Genomic DNA, 22,404 nt, shown 5'->3' on the forward strand with positions numbered 1-22,404 from the left:
CACATTAATAAGATCAAGTGTCTTGATTTCAAAGTGTTGATGTGCAAAAATGTTATTTAGAAACATCTGATCCAAATATGTTATAGTGAAAAAAGAACTAATAGTTAGCTAAATAAATACAACAGAAAATTAAAGACAATAGGGTATCAGGAATGTTAATACAGTTGTACAACCATATAAAACTGAAGTCTCAATGAGTCATATTCAAATGGATTGAATTATCAACCAAATAGAGATATAATTTCTTCCAAATCAGTCCATACATACACATCAACCAATAACAAAGTTAAATATATTTTCTGGTAGACTAAAACAATTTTTTGTTTTTAAATTAAGCTAACATCACCATATGGTGTGGGAAAGTTAGAATGTGGTATTACTTTCTGATATTTTGCATGATCATATTTAAGAGTCAGTAAAATAAAAAGCAATTCTAAGTCTTAATAGATTTCAGTAATTATCTTAAAGCAATGAAACTGAAAATACATAAAGGTCCTCAGAACTTGAAACATTTTCTCTAACATTCTCAAAACCACAGAAAGCTTACAAGAACTAAGCTGAGATGGAATATAAATCAAGACTAATTCTACTCTAACTTACTTTTTGTTTATAATTGAGCTCAAAAGTGGGCAAATAATCTTGCTATGTAAGAAGTCTGTAAGAAGAAATAGGATGTAATCATTATAGTTTTCTTAAATGTCTTCTATAAGATACTGGACTCAAAAGATTCTAACCATTATCTTTATGAGTAAAATGTGAAATGAAGACTCACCCAATAAAGCAAGACGTTTACTGCTTTATCTATTTCTTTCTCTAATTTGCAACACAAAGAAGTTCATGGACAACAGTACTACCTACTTTGTAGAATTATTGTCAGGTTTATACCGACTAAACCATTTCCCTTCTTCAGTAACTTCAAGAACTTAAAAGATACTCATTCCTTTGACCTGAATTGGAGTATTCTAGCAAAGTACTTTATATGTCATCTTCCCATAAAAGAACTTAACATTCTCTGAAATGTAACAGTATTTGTATTTTCTCTAAAAGGGATAAGATATACTCGGAATAGTATTTGCTTACTTAAAAAAAATTAAAGTAAGGTAAGAAAGAAATATGGATGATAAATATTAGAAAGCTTTTTCAAATATAAAAGTACACACTAAGTCCTCTTAGAAAACTAATGATACTAAAAGGATTTGGAATTCTCTAGTTTAGCTTGTTTATAATCTTGAATGAGTCTTATAATATCCTCATTTTTTAACCTATGAAAAAATCTATTTAATTAATTTATTAAAATATCATGCCACATCACCAGAAAAGCTAGAGATTTTTAGATAAGAGAATTTTATTTACAGAAAGTTCACGGAGAATTAACAAAATTTTATGAACACAATTTTGTTAACAATAACAGAATCAAGAATGATTATATATATAGTATTGCTTGTTATATAATACATACTAAAATATAGTTTTCATGCTACATTAACCCATTAGTTTTTTCTGTTCCAATTTTTAACAAATCCAGAAATAAGGCAGTATTTATGGAACAGACTGCCTACATACTTTTAAATTATGTACTCCATCTACATCAGATACTCTCAATTTAAAAACTACCTGCAAATTACATGGACTTTCCATTATATTTCCTAAATTTAAAGATATAAGCACGAAATGGAATGCAAAATGCATAAAATAGTCATAAATTTCAAAAGGAAAAAATTACATAAGCAATATTATAAATTAACAAAGAATTTCCCAAAGAATATTGCAGAAGGTATATAAAAATTTTTAGAATTATTAAGTCTAGAATATTTTTACTTGCATTCTTTTCCATCTGGTTGAAACCACCAAAGCACTGACTGAATTGAAAGAATCATTTATAAATGAATAGTAAATGGCACATACCATTTTATGGATAAAAGGAAGAGGGACTACGTACTTTGATTTGCAAATAATGTTCTTTATCCAAGTAAATCCTCAGTGTTTCTATTACCCTTAAATGACAAGATTCGTTAAGTACTGTGTAAAAAAAGAGACCATCTTTTACTGATGGAAGGCTTCTAATCTTATTCGGGTTGGATCTTCTGGATGTCTCAAGGCAATTCCATTACGAAGGAGCAGCTCAATATAAGGTGGCCAAAAAGAATCACTAATTTTGACATATGGATCATGTGGAACATCAAATAATCTATTTAAAAGAATCTAGGAAAAAATATCGTTTAAGATATACCATACTTAGTAAAAAAATGATACAGTTATAATAAAACATTAAAAATTTGTTTACCAAAGAATGTTAATCTCTTTTCATTTTGAATAATTGCTTGTTATAATTTCTATGTATTAACTTAAATAATTTTCTTCCTTTAAAAAAAACTGCAGATATTAATAAATGGAAACATCTTTAAAACTGTGAACAAGTTTCTGCAACTTTCTGGAAAGAAACCTTAAACTCAAACATGTAGTTCAGATAGAATAAAGATGCCAACTAAAGATTTCATCCATGTAAAAGCATAGGGTTTCACTGTGCAAATCCTAAATAACATCATAAAAATTTTTTTAAAGTAATAATCTTGGGAATACGATTAAGAGCTAGTCCCCAATTTTGTGTTCTTTTAAAAAAATGACAATATTCCTTCTAGTAAGATATAAAAAATAGACCCAGTCTTATACTAAAGATAAATTAATATAAATATATTGAATAAAGTTTAGTATATTTAAGAACTTACACATTATTTTCTGCTTTGACCCTGTGTATAATCGTTCAGAAATCACTAATTAAAAGAAATCTTGAAGACAAAACAACTACACAAAACACTTACCTCTAACATTTCATGCAGTGTTATCAGCTGTACAGTTGATTCTTGAATGTTTTTCTTTGACAGAAATGTGAATAACAAAAAATTAACAATTCAATTCTGCCAATGGCAGATTAGACTACAGTTATCACAAAAATTCTTAAATGTAATATTTCTTAACTGCTATGGTACCAGGTATACCAAAACCAAGTATTTTTAATTAGGTGATTTTAAAAGAATTCTGAAAGTAAACAATCTGCTTGTATTAAACAGGTTCGTAAAAACAAAGTTCAAACAACCTCTAAGAGACTGAAAACTTTTGCAATTACAAGAAGATACACAATTCAAACTATCTACAAATATATAATGGATAAATTATATTATACATAATATATATATTCATGTTATCGAAAGTCTAATGTTTGAACTCTCCAATCAAAATATCTCAAACAAATGGCATTCCAAATAGTATTTATACAGCTTCAGGACAGGAAACTTACTTTGCAGGGAGCCTTGTTCAACTTTCAATAGTTCTTGACAGTTCCTAATGTTAAATCAACTCACTGCTTCCTTTTTCCTTGGAATGACTGAGAATAAATCCCATTCCAATCCAATCCAAGAACCCCTCAAATATTTGAAAACAGGCATTATGAGCCCTGAGTTTTCGCCATATTAATCATTAGTTCCTTCAATTATTTTTCATAAGCCATAGCCTTGCAGCCCCTCATATCATGGGTGTTCTCTAAATGTGTTTAATTTATCTTGTTTTTTCTTTTTCAATCCAGTCTCCACATGATACAAATGTGATTTAAACAGCAAAGATGAAAAGGAAGACTCACTTCCATACTTACAGGTGCTGGAATTTTATTCATCAAGTTTATTCATCATCAGCTTTTGGACATCTATTTTGCCCTGCTGACTATCATCTAAAATGCCTACGCTTCTTTCATACATCTAGCTAAGATAGGTTTCCTTCATTCTTCAGTGTTTTAAAACCAAGAAAGATATTCTAAGTACCTCCACTAAATATTATCCCCATTTTATTTGGCCTAGTTCCAGCCAACTGAAAAATACAGTCCTAATTCTGTCATCCAGTATATTTACTATCTAGCTCCCTTAGTTTCTTATCATTTGCATGTTTTCATCACCATGCCTTCTACCTATTTATATAAACTCCTATTAAAAATATTCCATAGGACATCTCAGGGCGCCTGGGTGGCTTAGTGGGTTAGGCCTCTGCCTTTGGCTTGGGTGGAGATCTCAGGGTCCTGGGATCAAGCCCTGGATTGGGCTCTCTGCTCAGCGGGGAGCCTGCTTCCCCCAATCTCTCTGCCTGCCTCTCTGCCTATCTGTGATCTCTCTCTGTCAGATAAATAAATAAAATCTTAAAAAAAAATAAATAAAATAAAAAATAAAATAAAAATATTCCATAGGACATCTCTTCATACCCACAGGTCCTGTGCCTGTGCTTTAACATAAACACCTTATTGTACAAAAAAACCCAAACCAAAACAAAACAAAAAAACTCACAAAAACAAAAACAAAATAAAACCAAAAACCAAAAAAAAAAAAAAAAAAAAAAAAAAAAAAATCAATAGGACAAGGATCTAAAGGGGGTCTGCTAGAAATCTCCTTCCAGGATAATACTAATTCTAATCAGCAGCTGAGTTCAGACATTTAATTAATTACAAAGTCACCTACTATAATGATGGCTAGTATTTTCCCATACCAGTCAAAGATTACTGGGGAGTCCTTATAAAGTCTTATGTAGGGGCCCCTGGTGGCTCTGTCGGTTAACCATCTGCCTTCCACTCAGGTCATGATTTTGGACTCCTGGGCTCCTACCCCACATTGGGCTCAGACCCTGCATCAGGCTCAGACCCCGCATCAGGCTCGTATCCCACACTGGGCTCCTTGCTCAGTGGGGAGTCTGCTTCTCCCTCTGCCCTTCATCCACTCGTGCTATCTCTCTCTCTCTCTCTCACCCTCTCTCAAGTAAATAAATAAGTAAAATCTTAATTTAAAAAAAATTAAACTCTTACGTAAGTACAAGTATACTAGAGAAAGAGTAAAAATAAATGTGATTCCTGAGTAAAGATAGTAAAACTGGATCTCAAAATCACCTGACTTCTAAAACCTTACTAAATAAGACTGGTTAAAAAAAGCAGCTTTCAGTAGTGATGAAAACAAACAGAATTAAAGAACTGATACAGAAACAAGCAGCTACAAAGCACAGATTAAAATATAAATGTTTGAGACAAAGAAAAAGCAGAGGAAAAATATAATGAGAGCAAACCAAGAAAAAAAATGTTTCAGCGTAAAGATATGAAAAACAATCTGCACCCCTGGAGCAAATAATACTTTATATGTTAAAAAAAAAAAGATATGAAAAACAACATGACATAATAAAATAAAATTTACATGAAATGAAATGTGACCTAAATCTGTCCCTAAAAACAATGCCAACTTCAAAGCAAAACTAATATTGAATGATCAACATTGTGATGTATCTCTGTTAAATTACTGAAGTTCAAAGACAAAGAACTCTTCAGATATGTACTTGAGGTATCTAGAGGCTTACCTCAGATCTCTACAGCACATTCTATTTCAGAAGAATGGAGCAGTCCCTACCAGATCTTAATTTTTTTTTTTAATGTGCTGAAAATATCCTTTGACTATAAAAGCAAACAAAGTATTTTCATCATTCAAGAACCTCAGAAATAAAATGCCCAGGAATTCTACTTGAACAATTTACTTATCAAAGAAATCCATCAAATCAAACTAGTTAAAATTAAAAACTCAAATGTTAAAAGATGATAAGCATAGAATCCAATACAATATAAAATCAATACATCTAATCCAATATAATACAGAATAAAAATGCTATAAACCTGCCAAAAATTAAAATAAATAACACAAATTGTAATGAAGGTATAGGAGGAAGAACATTAATTTCCTCATCTTTCATAGCAGGGAGTCAATGAATGCTGTCTAAAATTGAAAGATGAAATTTAAAAACATATTATAATCTTTTATAATGTTTTTCATAATTTGTTTTCTCTATATTAGGGATCTCTCCAGAATTAAAATAATTTGAAGCAAAGAAATATTTATCTGAGTTAAATAAATCATCCTCAGTCATTTTTCTATCAAATTCAGTAAAATTACATGTAATACTTATTTTATACTGGCCTATACAAAACTACATTGATCTGGGGGCACCTGGGTGGCTTTGGCTCAGGTCATGGTCTTGGGGTCCTAGAATTGAGCGCAGTATTGGGTTCCCTGCTTGGCAGAGAGCCTGCTTTTCCCTCTACCTGTGTATGCTCTCTCTCTCAAATAAATAAATAAAATCTTTATTAAAAAAAAAAAACTACATTGATCTGCACATTCATTCATCAATCTATTTATACTTCTGTTTACAAAGACGTCTCAAATGATGCTCACCTAATGTTAATGATGTGGTGGAGGGATTCAAGTTTTTTCTTTTTGTACACATCTTTGAATGATAAAGCCCAGTGTTATGGATGGAACTGTGCCTCTCAAAATTCACATGTTCATGTCTCATCCCCCATGGTGACTATATTTGGAGATGAAGCCCTTAAAGAAGTAATTAAAGTTAAATGTGACCATAATGGTGGTATCCTAACCCAGCTGGACAGGTGTCTTTCTAAGACAAAGAGACACCAGAGAGCTCTCTACTCTCGAACAGAGAAAAGGCCACATGAGGACACAGCAAGAAATGGTTGTCCAGGAAAAAAGGCCTCAGCAGAAACCAACCCAGTGACATTTTGACCTTGGACTTACAGCTTCCAGAACAGTGAGAAAATAAAATCTTTCATTGAAACCATTTAATCTGTAGTATTTTATTAAGTCAGATTGAGTCAATTAATACATCCAGTATTACTGCTTGACAGAGAAAGAGAAAAAAAAAAGAAAGTAATCTATCATTTTATAACATGTATCAACAGATCATATACTTCATTTAAAAGAAGTGAGTTTATGGGCGCCTGGGTGGCTCAGTGGGTTAAGCCTCTGCCTTCGGCTCAGGTCATAATCTCAGGGTCCTGGGATCGAGCCCCGCATCGGGCTCTCTGCTCAGCAGGGAGCCTGTTCCTTCTCTCTCTCTGCCTGCCTCTCTGCCTACTTGTGATCTCTCTCTGTCAAATAAATAAATAAAATCTTTAAAAAAAAGCGAGTTTATTAAATACGACTTGACAAATCCATGATGGCTTCTGGTGATCAATGATTCCCTTTTAGAATCCCTCAAAACCTCTGGTTCTATTATTGGAGAAGTTTGAGAAATTTTTTAAAAAATGTTGAAAACAGGCAAGACTGGAATCAGAAAATGTCACTGAGTTATTGTAGGATTATGATCATTAAGAGGCAGGGAATTCTGAACTTAATGAAATGGTTAACAGAAGGCTGTCAATAATTTTAGAAATGAACAAGGTGTATAAATAACAATGGATAGAATGGGAGACATAGTACATAAAATATGTAAAGCCTCCTAATAGCTACAATGAAGAAAGGGAAGAATAACAAATACAGATTATAAGAAAACAAAGAGAATTCTCTCTCCTTTTCCTAGTATACTCATAGTCATTGAATAAATATGAACTCAGAAGGTACTATAATACATATGTAAGATAATAGACCTACGAAGATGAAATCAACACATCAAGGAGCTCAGAGTGCATGGTGGGTGAACAGAGAGATAGACATAAATGACCACTACAAAATCCTGTGGCAAATGGTAATAAAATGGCACATAAACTTCACTTAATACTTCACACAGGGGCATGCCTGAGTCGCGCAGTCGGTTAATTGTCCAACTCTTTTTTTTTTTTTTTTTCAGAGACTGTATTTATTTATTTGAGAGAGAGGGAGAGAGAGAGAAGGAAAGGGCATAAGCGGGGAGGAGGGCCAAAGGGAGAGGGAGAAGCAGATTCCCAGAGGAGCAGGGAGCATGATGTGGGTCCGATCCCAGGACTCTGGGATCATGACCTGAGCCAAAGGCAGATGCTTAACCAACTGAGCCATTCAGGCACCCAAAGCATCCAGCTCTTGGTTTTCGGCTCAGGTCTGATCCCAGGGTCATGAGATCAAGCCCCATGTCAGGCTCCACGCTCTGCCAGAAGACTGCTTAAGTTTCTCTCTCCCTCTCCCCCTCCCACTGCCACACACACTTTCTCTCTAATAAATAAATAAGTCTAAAAAAAAAAACTTCATGCAAAAGATGATGTTTGATTATTAAGTAAGAATTTGCTAACCTCATCAGATAGGAAGTGTTCTGTAAGCAGATGGAATAAAACGTATTAGGCACGAAAAGAGACAGGTCATTGCATACTTGCTGGGACTAGAGTGGTATAGTTGAACAGATTCATGCAAGAGATGAATAAAGAATGGTTGGACAGGAGGCTAAAGAGATAGACAGTCAAATCCATTACTCTATACTTTATAGCCTTCATCCAGTAGGGAGCCATCAGTTTTATGTTGAAAAATGATTAAAATACATATTTTTAGAAAGATGATTCTGGTGCTGGTTTCAATGCCTACTCTACTTCCACAAGTTCTATTTATTTATACTATATACTGTTTTTAAAAAAGGAATTAAAGTAGTTGTTACCAATCTTGTGTCACCAAATAAAATAATTTCTAACTTTTGTGGAAAAGTTTTATTCCATCATAACTACTAGTAAAATAGTCAAGAACTTACAATAACTAATAGCTATCGTCTGATTTTAAAAATTTACATATGCTCACCATGGAAAATTTGGAAAAAAGTAAAAACAAAAACAAAAACAAATCTCACCTAAAATCCTAGCTCCCAGACGTAGGCACTATTACATTTTTTGTTACAGATTAGACTCATAAAATTTAGTTAGCTAAGTTTAATCCATTTAACAATAAATTGTGAGCATTTTAGTAACTCTTCTGGTAGTGTTCAATATATTATTTTTAAAAGGTTTATTTTTTCCCCCTACCATACGGGTACCATACGGGTAAATATTTAAAAATGCATTTAATCCTGTTTTATTGAACTATCAATATTATCAACTAGAATTATAATATCTTTCAATCAATATTATAATATGAAATATTTCTGTACATGTATCTATGTGTTTCTTTGAAATATATATAATAAACTTACAAAAATTTATCAGAAAATTTACATTTGAACTTATGTGAAACAGTATCATATATAAATATCTACATGAATGTGTTCTCTAAAACTTACCTTTTTCTTTTTCTTTTTAACATTTCTATCAGGCAGAGGAAAATGATCTTCCAGAAACTCACCCAAGGTAACCAAGAGTTTCTCCTTATATTCTTTTATATCATGCATTTTAGTTTTCAGCTCACTAAAGATTCTAAAAGATATTTTTAAAATTAAGAGAAATATTTTACTGATAAAATACATAAAATACATAAATATATGTAACTGGTAACTCAAGAAGTTGATCACTTTTTTCAAACTTCATTTGTTCAAACGAAATAACTAGCTTTATAAAAGTACAAATCTCGGGACCACCGCATGGCTCAGTGGGTTAAGCATCTGCCTTCAGCTCAGGTCATGATCCCAGAATCCTGGGATCATGTTCTGCATCAGGCTCCATGCTCCATGCTCCTCTGTCTCTGTAGCTACTCCTGCTCCTCCTGCTACTAACGGGCTCTTTCTGTCCCTTTCTCTCTGACAAATAAATAAATAAAATCTTAAAAAAAAAAAAAGTAAGTAAAACTTTCTATTTAACATGCAGGGAAACTATCCATCAAGTCATTAATCAAATGTCATGTAACTAACAACAGGTCAAAGTTAAAAATAAAACTCACAATTTCTAGTAAAATTTCCCTTCTTTTCATGTACATATTTCATGTAACATAAAAAAATAACTTTTTCCTATTTCAAAAAATTAGAATACAAATACCTGGATTCAGAAAATGTCACAACCTGATGTTTCAATTCATTGTGTAGTACATTAAGAGATTCCAGTATCTGTTGTTGTTCATTGAACCACTGTTGCTCCCTTTAAACATGGAAAAACAATACCAACACAGCCAAATAACACATTAATACCAATTCAATATATATCAGTGATTAAAGGTAATATAATATAGTTATACCTTTCCAAGTCTTCCTTTAACTTTTCATTCTTTGACTGAATAGTAGAGAGTACCAATTCAAGATCATGTCTCAATTTTTGGAACTAGAACAAAATAATTCAAATTGCTTAGTCTATAATCTTATAAATAGTTATATTTTTTAATGAGAGTGAAATTTACATTAATTGTTTAGGATAGATAGTCAGAAATCAAGAGCAAAAAAGCCTACCAGTAAGCCTGAAAGGAAAATATACAGCAGATACTAGGTTCTTTGTAACATTTCATTTGTTAAATTCAAAAACGTAAGTAGTTTTGAGCAATACATTTTAATTTGATACTGAAAGACGATTAAAAAATAAGTTTTCAGTAATCAGTTAGATTAGGTCTCTTTTCTAAGGAAACTATACAAAAACAGACACAAATGATTATCATTCATTTAACAAATATATATTGATCGTAGACTACCAGGCATTGTTGAAGGAGTCAGGGATTCAAAGATGAACACAGAGGAGAACTAAGACAAACAAATATATAACTCCAGTAAGTGATGAGTATCATGAAGTTACCAGTTACCTCAAGTTACCATAAGTCAAAATAGGAACACAGACAGACATGAGGAATAGGAATGGCTCTTTTAGGTAGTATGACATAGAGAGACCTCTCTGATCAGCTTAACAGTACAGCAGCAGATAAAGAAGACATAAGATAAGACATGACCATTTCTAGCAAAAGAATGTTCCAAGCAGAGAAAATTGTAGGTACAAATGCACTGAGGTAAAAGCATGTATGACGTATTTGAGAAACATCAAAGAAGATTGTGTGGCTATAGAAAATTACAATAACATCTGGAGTTTTTTCTAGTATCTTTTTGTTTCTAGAACATATTAGCTAATATTCCTTTCTTCTGATGTCAAGGGTTTCCATTAGCTTTTTACACATCTAAATCAGTGATAATTTAAGGATGTATATCATAAACCTTATAGCAACCACAAAAAAGGGGGGTACTAACCAGTAAACCAATAGTATAAGTAAAATAGGTTGATTTTCAAAACTACACAAGTCAGGAAATTGGAAAGAGAGGAAAACAGGAACAGAGAAAAGGTAATACAAATAGGAAAGAAAAATCAAGTACAAAGATTTCAGAGCAACCACACTGACATTACATTAAATATGAACTAACAATATAATTAAATTAAAAATAAATAATAGAAAGGTAACTGGAAAAATCTGCAAACACTTAAACATTAAAAACGTACTTCTAAAAAATCCATGAGTCAAACAAGTAATCTACAAGAAAAAAATGATTATGCACTACTTGAAAATAAAAACAAAATAACAATTTCTGGGGTGAAGCAAAAGCAGTACTCTGATGAGAATGTACAGCAAAAAAAAGCCTATATTAGAAAAACAAAAGCTCTTGGGGCAGCTGGGTACTTCAGTCCCTCAAGCACCTGCCTTCTGTTCAAGTCATGATCACAGGATCCTGGGATGGAGCTCTCCCACCCCTCATCAGCTCATCAGTCTGCTTCTCCCTCTACTCCTCCTCCTGCTCATGCTCTCTCTCTCTCAAATAAATAAAAAAAAATCTTAAAAAAAGAAAAAAAACAAAAGCTCTCAAATTAAGGACAGCTTCCACCATAAGAAAAAGAACAAATAAAATAAAAAGTACACTGCATAAAAAGTAAGACAAACAAGAAGAAAATTGGGGGTGGGGGGCCAATGAAACCCAATCAATGAAACCCAAAGCTGATTCTTTGAGGTGGTCATCATAATTACCCACACTAATTACAATAGGAAAAAAGAACAAAAATTAATAACATTAGGAATGAGAGAGGTGACATTACTATAAACATTGAAATGATAATACGGGAATATTAAGAACAAACTGAATAAATGTAACAAATTAGAGGAGATGGACAAACGCTTTAAAAGACACAAACTACCACTTATTCAGAGAAAAAAAGAAAAACCTAACTAGCCATAAAAAAACTGAATTTGTGACTAGAAATTTTCCCACAAAGAAAACCCTAGGCCTAGAGGGCTTCATCTGTGAATTCTAACAAACATTTAAGGAATAAATAATACTTATTCTATACAAACTCTTTTGAAAAGAGAATACTTCTCAACTCATTCTATTAGGCCTGATACCAAAGTCTGACCAAGATGTCACAAGAAAAGAAAACCACAGATTACTATCTCTCATTAACATAGACACAGAAAATCTTAATAAAGTTTTACTAAATTAAATCCATCAATAAATAAAAAAGATTAAGCAAAGTGGGTTTTCCCCAAGAATAAATGGTTAAGCAGATAATATAATTTTTTTAAAAAATCAGTGTACTAATAAGTCAATTAATTTGTATAGTCATTGTATAAAATTAATATACAGCAACTGCTGCATATCTATACATTCATAATGAAGTGGTAGAAAGAGAAATTAAGAAAACAATCTATTTACAAGAGCGCCAAAAACAATATAATACCTAGGAATAAACTTAACCAAGGAGGTGAAAGATCTATACTCCAAAAACTATAAAGCAATGATGAAAGAAATTTAAAATGACACAAACAAATGGAGAGGTATTGCATGCTCATGGACAGGAAAAACCAAAATTTTTTATTTTTTATTAACATATATTATTTGTTTCAGGGGTACAGATCTGTGATTCATTGGTGTTACACAATTCACAATGCTCACCATAGCACATATTGTCCCCAATATCCATCACCCAGCCAACCCATCCCTTCCATCCCCCTCCACTCCAGCAACCCTCAGTTTGCTTCCTGAGATTAAGAGTCTCTTCTAGCGGGGTGCCTGGGTGGCTCAGTGGGTTAAAGCCTCTGCCTTCGGCTTTCTCACCAATAGCGCTTAAAGATTCTTTTTTCTCTACATCCTTGCCAACTTTTGTATTTTCTTGTGTTTTTGATTATAACCATTCTGATAGTTATATAATGATATCTCACTGTGGTTTTAATTTGTATTTCCCTGATGGTTAGTTATCTTGAGCACCTTCATGTGTTTGTTGGCCATTTGTATGTCCTCTGTTTTTTCTGTTTTAAGATTTTATTTGAGAGAGAGAAAGTGAGCACAATTGGAGGCTGGGGGTGGCTCAGAGGGAGGATAAGCCTACATAGGGAGCCCAATGCCCGGCTTGATCCCAGGACCCCAGGACCCTGACCTGAGCCAAAGGCACACACCTAACCTACTGAGTCACCCAGGCACCCTGTGTGTTCTTTTTGGAAAAATGACTATTTAGGTCCTCTGCCCAGTTTTAATTGGATTTTTTATTTTTGTTGGTATTGAGTTATATAAGTTCTTTATATAGTTGGATATGAACCCCTTATCAGAGCATTTCCAAATATCTTCTCCCATTCAGTAAATTTTATTGATGGTTTCTTTTATATTTTGGTGTGGTCTCAGTAGTTTAATTTCACTTTTGTCTTCCTTGTCAGAGGAGACATAGCCGGAAAAATATTTCTATGGCTGATGTCAAAAAAATTTCTATGGTTGCCTGTGTTTTAGAAATTTTACGGTTTTAGGTCTTTCATTAAGGTGTTTAATCCACTTTGAGTTTATTTTCTGTATGGTATGAGAACGTGGCCCAATTTCATATTTTTGCATGTAGCAGTCCAGTCTTCCCATCCTTCTTCCCATTTGTTGAAGAAATGGTCTTTTTCCCATTGTATATTCTTGCCTCCTTTGTTGTAGATTAATTGACCATAACAGCATGGATTTACTTCCAGACTCTATATTCTGTTCCATTGATCTATGTATCTGTTTTTGTGCTATGACGTACTGTTTTGATTACTACAGCTTTATAGTATATCTTGAAATCTGGGATTGTGAAACCTCCAGCTTTTGTTTGTTTTCAATATTGTTTTGGCTATTTGGTGTTTTTTGGGGTTCCATAGAAATTAGGATTATTTTTCCGAGTTCTGTGAAAACTGCCGTTGGTATTTTCATAGGGATTGTGTAAATCTGTAGATTGCTTTGGATAGTATAGACTTTTTTTTTAACAATATTGATTTTTCCTAGAAGAGACTCTTTTTTTTTTTTAAGATTTTATTTATTTATTTGACAGACAGAGATCACAAGTAGGCAGAGAGGCAGGCAGAGAGAGAGAAGGGGAAGCAGGCTCCCAGCTGCACAGAAAGCCCGATGTGGGGCTCGATCCCAGGACCCTGGGATCATGACCTGAGCCGAAGGCAGAGGCCCTAACCCGCTGAGCCACCCAGGCACCCCTGTTTTCTTTTTTTTTTTTAATTTATTTATTTGACAGAGATCACAAGTAGGCAGAGAGGCAGGCGGGGGGTGGGGGGGGGGAAGCAGGCTCCCCGCTGAGCAGAGAGCTTGATGCGGGGCTCCATCCCAGGACTCTGGGATCATGACCTGAGCTGAAGGAAGAGGTTTTAACCCACTGAGCCACCCAGACGCCCCTTGTTTTCTTTTTTTTGCCATCCTTACTCTGTAGGAGATTTCCATGACTATCATTACCAACATTTTTGTGTTTATTTCAGGTATTATGTTTTTATTTAGAAAGGCTCTTATTCTGATTTGTCCTTTTCAAAATAACAGCTTCATTGAGATATAATTCACATACAACACAGTACCCATTTAAGGTGTATAATTGTTATTTTTACTGTACTTGTAGAGTTGTACAAACATCACCACAATCTATTTTAGAACATTTTCATCATCCCAAAAGTAAACCTGTTAGCAGTATCCATTAGCAGTTACTATCTCCTCTCCAATCATCAGCCTTAATCAATAAGCAACAACCTACTTTCTGTCTCTATGGATTTGCCTATTATAGACATTTCATATAAATGAAATAATATAATATGCAATCTTTTGTGACTGGTTTCTTTCATTTAGCACAATGTTGTCAAGATACACCTATATTATGACATATAAGTAATTCATTATTTTAGACAATAGTACATCACTGTATAGGCATATCACATTTACCTATTCATCAGTTGATGAATATTTGGGTTGTTTAACCTTTTTGGCCATTAAGAAAAATGTTGCTATGAACATTCATGTTTAAGTTTTTGTGTGGACACACACTTATTTTCATTTCTCTATGGTATACAGCTGGGAGTGAAACTACTCGTTCAAATAGCAACTCTTTCATCTTTCGAGGAACTACCAGACTGCTTTCCAAAGGGGCTGCACTATTTTATACTCCCATTAACAGTTTATCAATGTTCTAATTTCTCCATATCTTCACCAATACTTGTTATTGTCTGTCTTTTGACTATAGCAATGTCGAGGGGGTATGAAGTAGTACTTTTCTTAAGTTGATGTTCTGTTATTTTTAAATTTTTTTTCAAAGACTTATTTATTTATTTGTTTATTTGAAGGAATGAGCACACATGCACAAGCAGGGGGAGGGGCAAAGGGAGAGAGAGGGAATCTCAGGCAGACTCTCCAATGAGTGGGTGAGGAGCCTAGCATGGGGGTAGATCTCATGACTCTGAGATCATGACAAGAGCCGAAATCAAGAGTCAGACACTTAACTGAGCCACCCAGGTGCCCGTTATTTTTTTAAAAGATTTTATTTATTTATTTGACAGAGAAAGAGAAAGAGCAAGAGAGGAAACATAAGCAGGGGGTAGTAGGAGAAGGAGAAGCAAGCTTCCTGCTGAGCAGGGAGCCAGAAGCAGAGTTTGATCCCAGGACCCTGGGATCATGACCTGAGCCGAAGGCAGATGCTTAATGACTGAGCCACCCAGGGACCCCTCCCGTTATTTTTTAATCAAAAAATTTTTGTCTCTCTGAAGATACTATTAAGTTCTTTGTTCCCTGAATTATCTCTACTTCCTTAAGGTTCATCTTTGTCAGTTGTTTTGGGTTTCTGCCTTTGTATTTGGAGGCATTCACAAATGCTGATGACCATTGGCTGGACATTTACGTTTAAAACTCAAAAATACTAAAAACTCTGTGTAGGAATGGGATTTTTTGATGTACACCAATCCTGCTTTTTCACTGAGAACCCCATATACTAGCACTTACAGATCTTTTTTCTTAAGCCATTTAGATTTCCCAGAGAAGATTATTTTATCTCCAGTCTGAGGTTATTTTATAATAGATTGTAAGACCTCTGGAGAAGGAGCTGGTACTTCCACCACACAGTAATGATCTTTCTGACTTTTGACCTGCACACCAACCCTACTAAACACCCAACCTGGTATCTCTGAGTCCAGCGCCTCAGTAGTTTAATGTCTCCATATCCAATACCTCCACTTTCTAAGTGTGGGAGTAAAAACTTAGCTGCCTGATTAGAAGAAAGAAAGCCTGACAGTCATGTTCTGCTGTTAAAGAAATCTTCTTGTTTTTAGCTTTGGACTTGAACCTTGAATACTGAGGTATTAGGTTCCTTCAAATCCCAAGACTTTTTTCAACTCTGTAGGGCAGATATCTTTTCATCCCTGTCTAATTCTCTTGACACACAGATACTTATTTCTTTCCATGCATTACAACCTTGTTTACAATTCTTGTTTGACCTAATGGACGTTAAAAAATGTCTTTATTGATATGTAGGTTAAGTTTTGAGAAGAACAGATGTATATTATCATCATTTAACTATGTTTAATGTTTATGCTTTTATTATGAGGAGTTTAATCAACTGAAAATTAAGTAAAAGAATAAAGTTTACTATTAAATACTAATAACAGTTCTGTATACAAATTGGTGAAACAAAATTCAAGTCATTTAAAATATTCCATTCAATAAAACATAAAATAAAAATAAAAAATCAATATGGCTTTAAAGTAGATTCATCCTACTTATATCATGAATCCCAAACACTTATAAGTTAATTAGGGTTACTGCAGATTGATTAAGTGACTTACCTCTTCTTTTCCTAATGTCACTAGAACTTCTTCATTCAGTGGAATTACTGCAGAAACAAAACAAACCAAAATTATACACTTATGCTTAGTTAACTCTCAAAAATAAAGAATTTGATCTTGTGGTTTTTGAGATAGTTCTATTTTCTTATTTAACATCTTTACATATATAACCAACTTACATATAATTTTAGACAAACATGACATTGAAGCATTTTTGGGTTTTGTGCCTTTTGTTTTGTTTTTAATTTCTCAAAAATAAAGTTAATAATCTATAGTGTGTCCTTAAATATATCTCTAATTATATGATCCTATGCATGTGTATATATATGCTTATGTATATTATCTGTACATATATATGCAAGGGTTATTCATTTTGCTAGTGCTGGTTTTACAAGAATGGAGTATCATATACATTCTTCTTATTTTTCCTCAACAAAATCCCCATGGAAATCCTTTCTATTTATCTGGTGTAAATCTAATTCATAATTTTAAATCACTTCAAATTATTCCACAGGATAAATGTACCATAGTGTATTGACTGATAATAGCACTGACTGAACATTAACTTTGTACTTAACTTTTAGCCACAAAAAAACAATGATGCCATAAGCATTTTTTAATTTATGTCTTTATGTACTAGTGCTTTTATTTCTTTGGGATAAATTCCCAGAAATGGAATTTCATAGAAGGAAATGTGTATTTTTTATTTTAATATAGGATGCCAGATTCTTTTCTAAAGAATTTCTACTAGCAATAAGAAACAGCAAAAGATACAAACTCTCCTAAATTTTTGCCAATTTATGAGTATAAAGTTTCAGTTTAATTTTGTATAGCAAAATTAAATCCTTATACTTAGAAAAGTTCAACCTTTGTACTTTAAGTTTACCTTTAATAAAGTACTAATTAAAATTTCTCAAATAATATGTTACTGAAAATTTTCTAATCTATATGCTATTTCTAGAGGGTCTTCTGACAGGAGAGAGCTTCCCACAAGTGCTTCATAGGCCCTGTATATCGGCAGCCTCAGGATGTCTACCAAATCATTTCAACAAATGCAATGAGAAGGATTCTAAGAACATAAAGTTAATAATCTTCGTTTTGGTCAGTGTGGTCATGAGTAGCACTTCAGTATTGATTCATATAATCATTTCAGCCCACACAATACAGCAGCTTCTAAGACTGTAAAGTTATTTTAAATCTTCCAGTGTGGCAGTCTGTGAGACTGGAAGCCTAGAGCAAAATGGATATTTGGCCCATAGGCCAGCCTGTGTGTTTGGTTTTACCAGTACAAAATGTGTATATAAGGGATGATTATAATAAGAAAAATAAAAATTTAAAATTCCCTGATACATAGCATCAAAAAGAATAAAATACTTCAGAATAAATTTAACCTAGGAAGCAAAAGACTTGTATGCTGAAAACTACAAAATGTGGCTAAAAGAAATCAAAGATAGAAACAAAAAGAAACATCCCATGTTCAAGGACTAGAAGACTTAATATTATTAGACACCAATACTACCTACATTGACCAACAGCTTCAATGCAATCCTTATCAAAATCCCAATAACATTTTTGTAGAAAACAGAAAAATTCACCCTAAAATTCACATGGAATATCAAAGGACCCCAAATAGCCAAAATAATCTTCAAATAGAAGAACAAAGTTGGTGGTCTCACATTTGCTAATTTCAAAATTTACTATAAGTCTATAATAATCAAACAAGTGTGCTACTGGCAACAGAGATAGACATATAGACCAATAGAAGAGAACAGAGAATCCAGAAATCAATCCTCAGTACATAGTCAAATGATTTTTGACAAGGATGCCAAGACAACTCAATCTGGAAAAGAACAATTTTCTTAGCAAATAGTAATGGGAAAACTAGATAATACACATGCAAAAAAATGAAGGTGGACCTTTAACTTTCAAGTTTGAAAATTTCTATTTAATAAAACACAATCTTGAACAAGAAGTAAAAGTCTATTATAACAAACTAGTGGATTGGTGATGAAGACCTAGAGTAAATGTGTGGCAATAGGGGTTAATATTTAATGACTGGCTATATGTAATACGTGAAAAAGGAAGAATCCAGAAGGACTCTTAAATTTATGGTTGATTTAAACAGATTCCATTCAATAGATCAGAGAATGGAGATCAATTTATAAATCTGAGGCATGTGTAGAATATTTTGGAAAAGATGTCTGGAAAGTAGAAAGATATCTAAGAATGACATTGCAGAAAGTCTGGCTTATAAAAACAGATTTGGAAGCAGTCATGAAAATTGTGTCCTCCTATCCACCCAAATTCATATTTTGAAGTTCTAATCCCTAGCACCTCAGAATGTGCATATATTTGGAGCTGGGTCTTTAAAGATGTGACTAAGTTAAAATGAGGTCATTAGGATGGGCCCTACTACTTCATTATGACTGGCAGCTTCATACAAAAAGATTAGTATAAGAAACTAGATGTCCACCAACAGATGTGGTATATATATACAATGGAATATTACACAGCCATCAAAAGAAATGAAATCTTGCCATTTGTAACGACGTGGATGGAACTAGAGGGTATGATGCTGAGCGAAATAAGTCAATCAGAGAAAGATAATTATCATATGATCTCTCTAATATGAGGAATTTGAGAGGCAGGGCAGGAGGTTTGGGGGGTAGGGAAGGAAAAAATGAAAAAAGATTGGATCGGGAGGGAGACAAACCATAAGAGACTCTTAATCTTACAAAATAAACTGAAGGTTGCTGGGGGAAGGAAGGAAAGGGTGAGGGTGGTTGGGTTATGGGCATTGGGGAGGGTAAGTGCTATGGTGAGTGCTGTGAAGTGTGTAAGCCTGATGATTCATTATATGTTAATAAAAATAATTAATAAAAATTAAAATTAAAAAAATTTTTTAAATTAAAAAAAGATTAGTACACAGACAGGTGACTATGTGAAGACCAAGGGAGAAGATGGCAAGCTATAAGGCAAAAAGAGAGGCTTCTGAAGAAACCAACTTTGCAAACACCTTGGTCTTGGATTTCCAGCCTCCAGAATTAAGAAAAAAATTAATTTCTGTTATTTAAGCAATCCAAGTCCGTCGTACTTTGTTATGGCAGGCCTAGCAAACCCATACAGAAGTTGTTAATGCAGATATAACATATAAAAACAAAAGGAGGAAATATAATGCTGGAATAGCATATAGAGTAGTAAGCGAAAATTGCTGGGCACAGTCCTCTAGAGAACAGCAAATTTAACAGCATAGTATGAGCAGTCTTTGAGATGTTAAATATAATCCTGAGGAGGAAACAGGATCTATAGTTTAATGTAAATTAAAGTAACAACTGTCTATATACCAGAAATGCTAAAATTTTAAAAACTACCATGTGGTATGGTAGTGAAGATGTGAAACAGTGGTGGGGATGAATATAGTAAGTAGTTAAAATCAAGAATGCAGATGAAATTGTCTAGAAAGAGAATGAACAGAAGAATCCCAACAACTGGGATTAGAGAACAATAAACCTACAAAGGGGACTAAAATGAGAACTGGGGGAGCTCAAGGAAAGGAGGCAAATGGGCAGGAGAAAGGAGAACGGAGATGTTAAAAGAAAGAGGTACAGTCCATGTAAAATACCAAATATACACATATAGGTGGCACAGACAAATAAGCTTTCATAATAGAAAAATATCTCCTAGCTGGGTTTTTTAATTGCAGATTTTAAAGCAATTTTCTAGGGGCACCTGGGTGGCTCAGTGGGTTAAAGCCTCTGCCTTCGGCTCAGGTTGTGATCCCCAGGGTCCTGGGATCAAGCCCCACATCAGGCACTCAGCTCAGTGGGGAGGTGCTTCCTCCTCTCTCTCTCTGTCTGCCTCTCTACCTACTTGTGATCTCTGTCTGTCAAATAAATAAATAAAATCTTAAAATAATAGTAATAATAAATAAAGCCATTTTCTATTTCTTGAAAAATGGCAAATATATAGCTGGCCCCTGTTGGATAAGTCAAGAGGCAACATACAATCTATGTGGTCTGGTCCCTATGTAAATAAGTATATAAAATAACTTTTCTACTAGGTAAGTTTTTCTTTTTTTAAAGATTGTATTTATTTATTTGAGAGGGAGAGAGGGAAAGAGCACAAGATGGGGTAAGAGGCAGAGGGAGAGGGAAAAGCAGACTCTCCCGCTGAGCAGGGAGCCAATTCAGGGCTCAGTCCCAGGACTCTGAGGTCATAACCTCAGGTGACTGAGCCACCCAGGTGCCCTCTACTAAGTAAGTTTCATTTATTAAGACACAATTTATAGTTTCTACTGAGCAGGTAAGTTAGTGTCTGTTAAGGATCAAATGATGGTTATAATAAGTTCCTATAATTCAAGATTATTATAATGTCACACAAACATATTCCTCTATAATAATAAAATAAGCACAAAATAACATATAAATGAAAGAAAAATTTAGGCAATTTCAACAAGGTGAAATGGATCTTATAATTCTTCTAATCATTAAATTAATTTGCCACTAATTTCTTTACAAAAATATAAATCTAAAAATAAGAACCTTACTTTCAGGGCTTTCTTTCTGCCATTGACTGAGTTCAGCAGTCAAACATTTCGCTTGCATAATTAATAATGACGGCTATAAAAAAAAGAAAGTATAAAACAGTCATTTTTTACAAAATATTCTTAGATATTCACAGATGAAAGTGTAGACATCTTAATACTTTATCTCAAGTTCCTAACATAAACAGCTAACATAACAGGCATCCAAAGTATAAAAAATTATTACTCCAAACAGAATTCTGCTTTAAACCATTACTAATTATCGCTCATAAATTGCCTGTTATTCCAGTAACAGTCTTAAAAAATGATCAGTTCTACTTTACCACTCAACCTAAAATAAAAGGACCTAAATATATTTATTTTATTCCCTAAATAAATATTACTTTAAAAATATAAGGGGATATGGCTGGCTTAGTCAGTGGAGCATATGACTCTTGATCTTAGAAATGTGAGTTAGAACCCCACATTCAGTATAAAGATTACTCAAAAATAAAATCTTCAAAAACATAAGATGTTATTTCTTGCCAACAGTTTTTAGACAAATTTGCTTTAGGGGAAACTTGGTGGCTCTGTCAGTAGAGCATGCAACTCTTGATCTTGGAGTCATGAGTTCGAACCCTACGGTGGGGATAGTGTTTACTTTAAAAAAGACAAATTTACTTTAAAGATATTCTTTTTTTTTTTTTTTAAGATTTTATTTATTTATTTGACAGAGAGACACACAGCTAGAGAGGGAACACAAGCAGGGTGAGTTGGAGAGGAAGAAAGAGGCTTCCCACTGAGCACAGAGCCCAACATGGGGCTCCATCCCAGACTGTGGGATCATGACCTGAGCTGAAGGCAGACACTTAACAACTGAGCCACCTAGGCGCCCCTAAAGATACTGTTTTTTTCTCTATGACCTTAGGAAAAATAGAGACTTCTTTTAGCTAGGTTGCTAAAAAAAATTTACATACATACATAGAGGGTCACCTGCCTGGCTCAGGCAGAAGAGCATGCACTATGGATCTCAGGTTGTGAGTTTGAGCTCCACATTAAGCAGAGATTACTTAATAAAAAAAAATTCTTTAAATACATACATAGAGACAATTATAAAATGAGATT

General features: G+C 33.6%; 1 protein-coding gene across 2 annotated transcripts in view; it reads right to left on the reverse strand.

Moving 5' to 3' along the window:
* Positions 1-1,380: 1,380 nt before the first annotated feature.
* LOC111156934 (centromere protein K) overlaps positions 1,381-22,404 on the reverse strand; it is a 28,793-nt gene continuing 7,769 nt past the window's right edge. The window contains exons 3-9 of one of the 2 annotated variants that reach the window (XM_022518087.1): positions 21,304-21,376; positions 16,758-16,804; positions 9,921-10,003; positions 9,725-9,823; positions 9,037-9,169; positions 2,820-2,873; positions 1,381-2,202 (exon numbers count right to left, since the gene is read on the reverse strand). In XM_022518087.1, coding sequence (XP_022373795.1) covers positions 2,044-2,202; positions 2,820-2,873; positions 9,037-9,169; positions 9,725-9,823; positions 9,921-10,003; positions 16,758-16,804; positions 21,304-21,376 — 648 coding nt within the window. In that variant the 3' untranslated portion in view covers positions 1,381-2,043. The remainder of the gene's footprint in view (positions 2,203-2,819; positions 2,874-9,036; positions 9,170-9,724; positions 9,824-9,920; positions 10,004-16,757; positions 16,805-21,303; positions 21,377-22,404) is intronic. The other variant, XM_022518088.1, reaches the window with a different exon arrangement.

This window comes from Enhydra lutris, unplaced genomic scaffold (genome assembly GCF_002288905.1).
Source record: "Enhydra lutris kenyoni isolate GAN:26980312 unplaced genomic scaffold, ASM228890v2 scaffoldscaffold50, whole genome shotgun sequence".
NCBI lineage: Eukaryota > Metazoa > Chordata > Mammalia > Carnivora > Mustelidae > Enhydra > Enhydra lutris.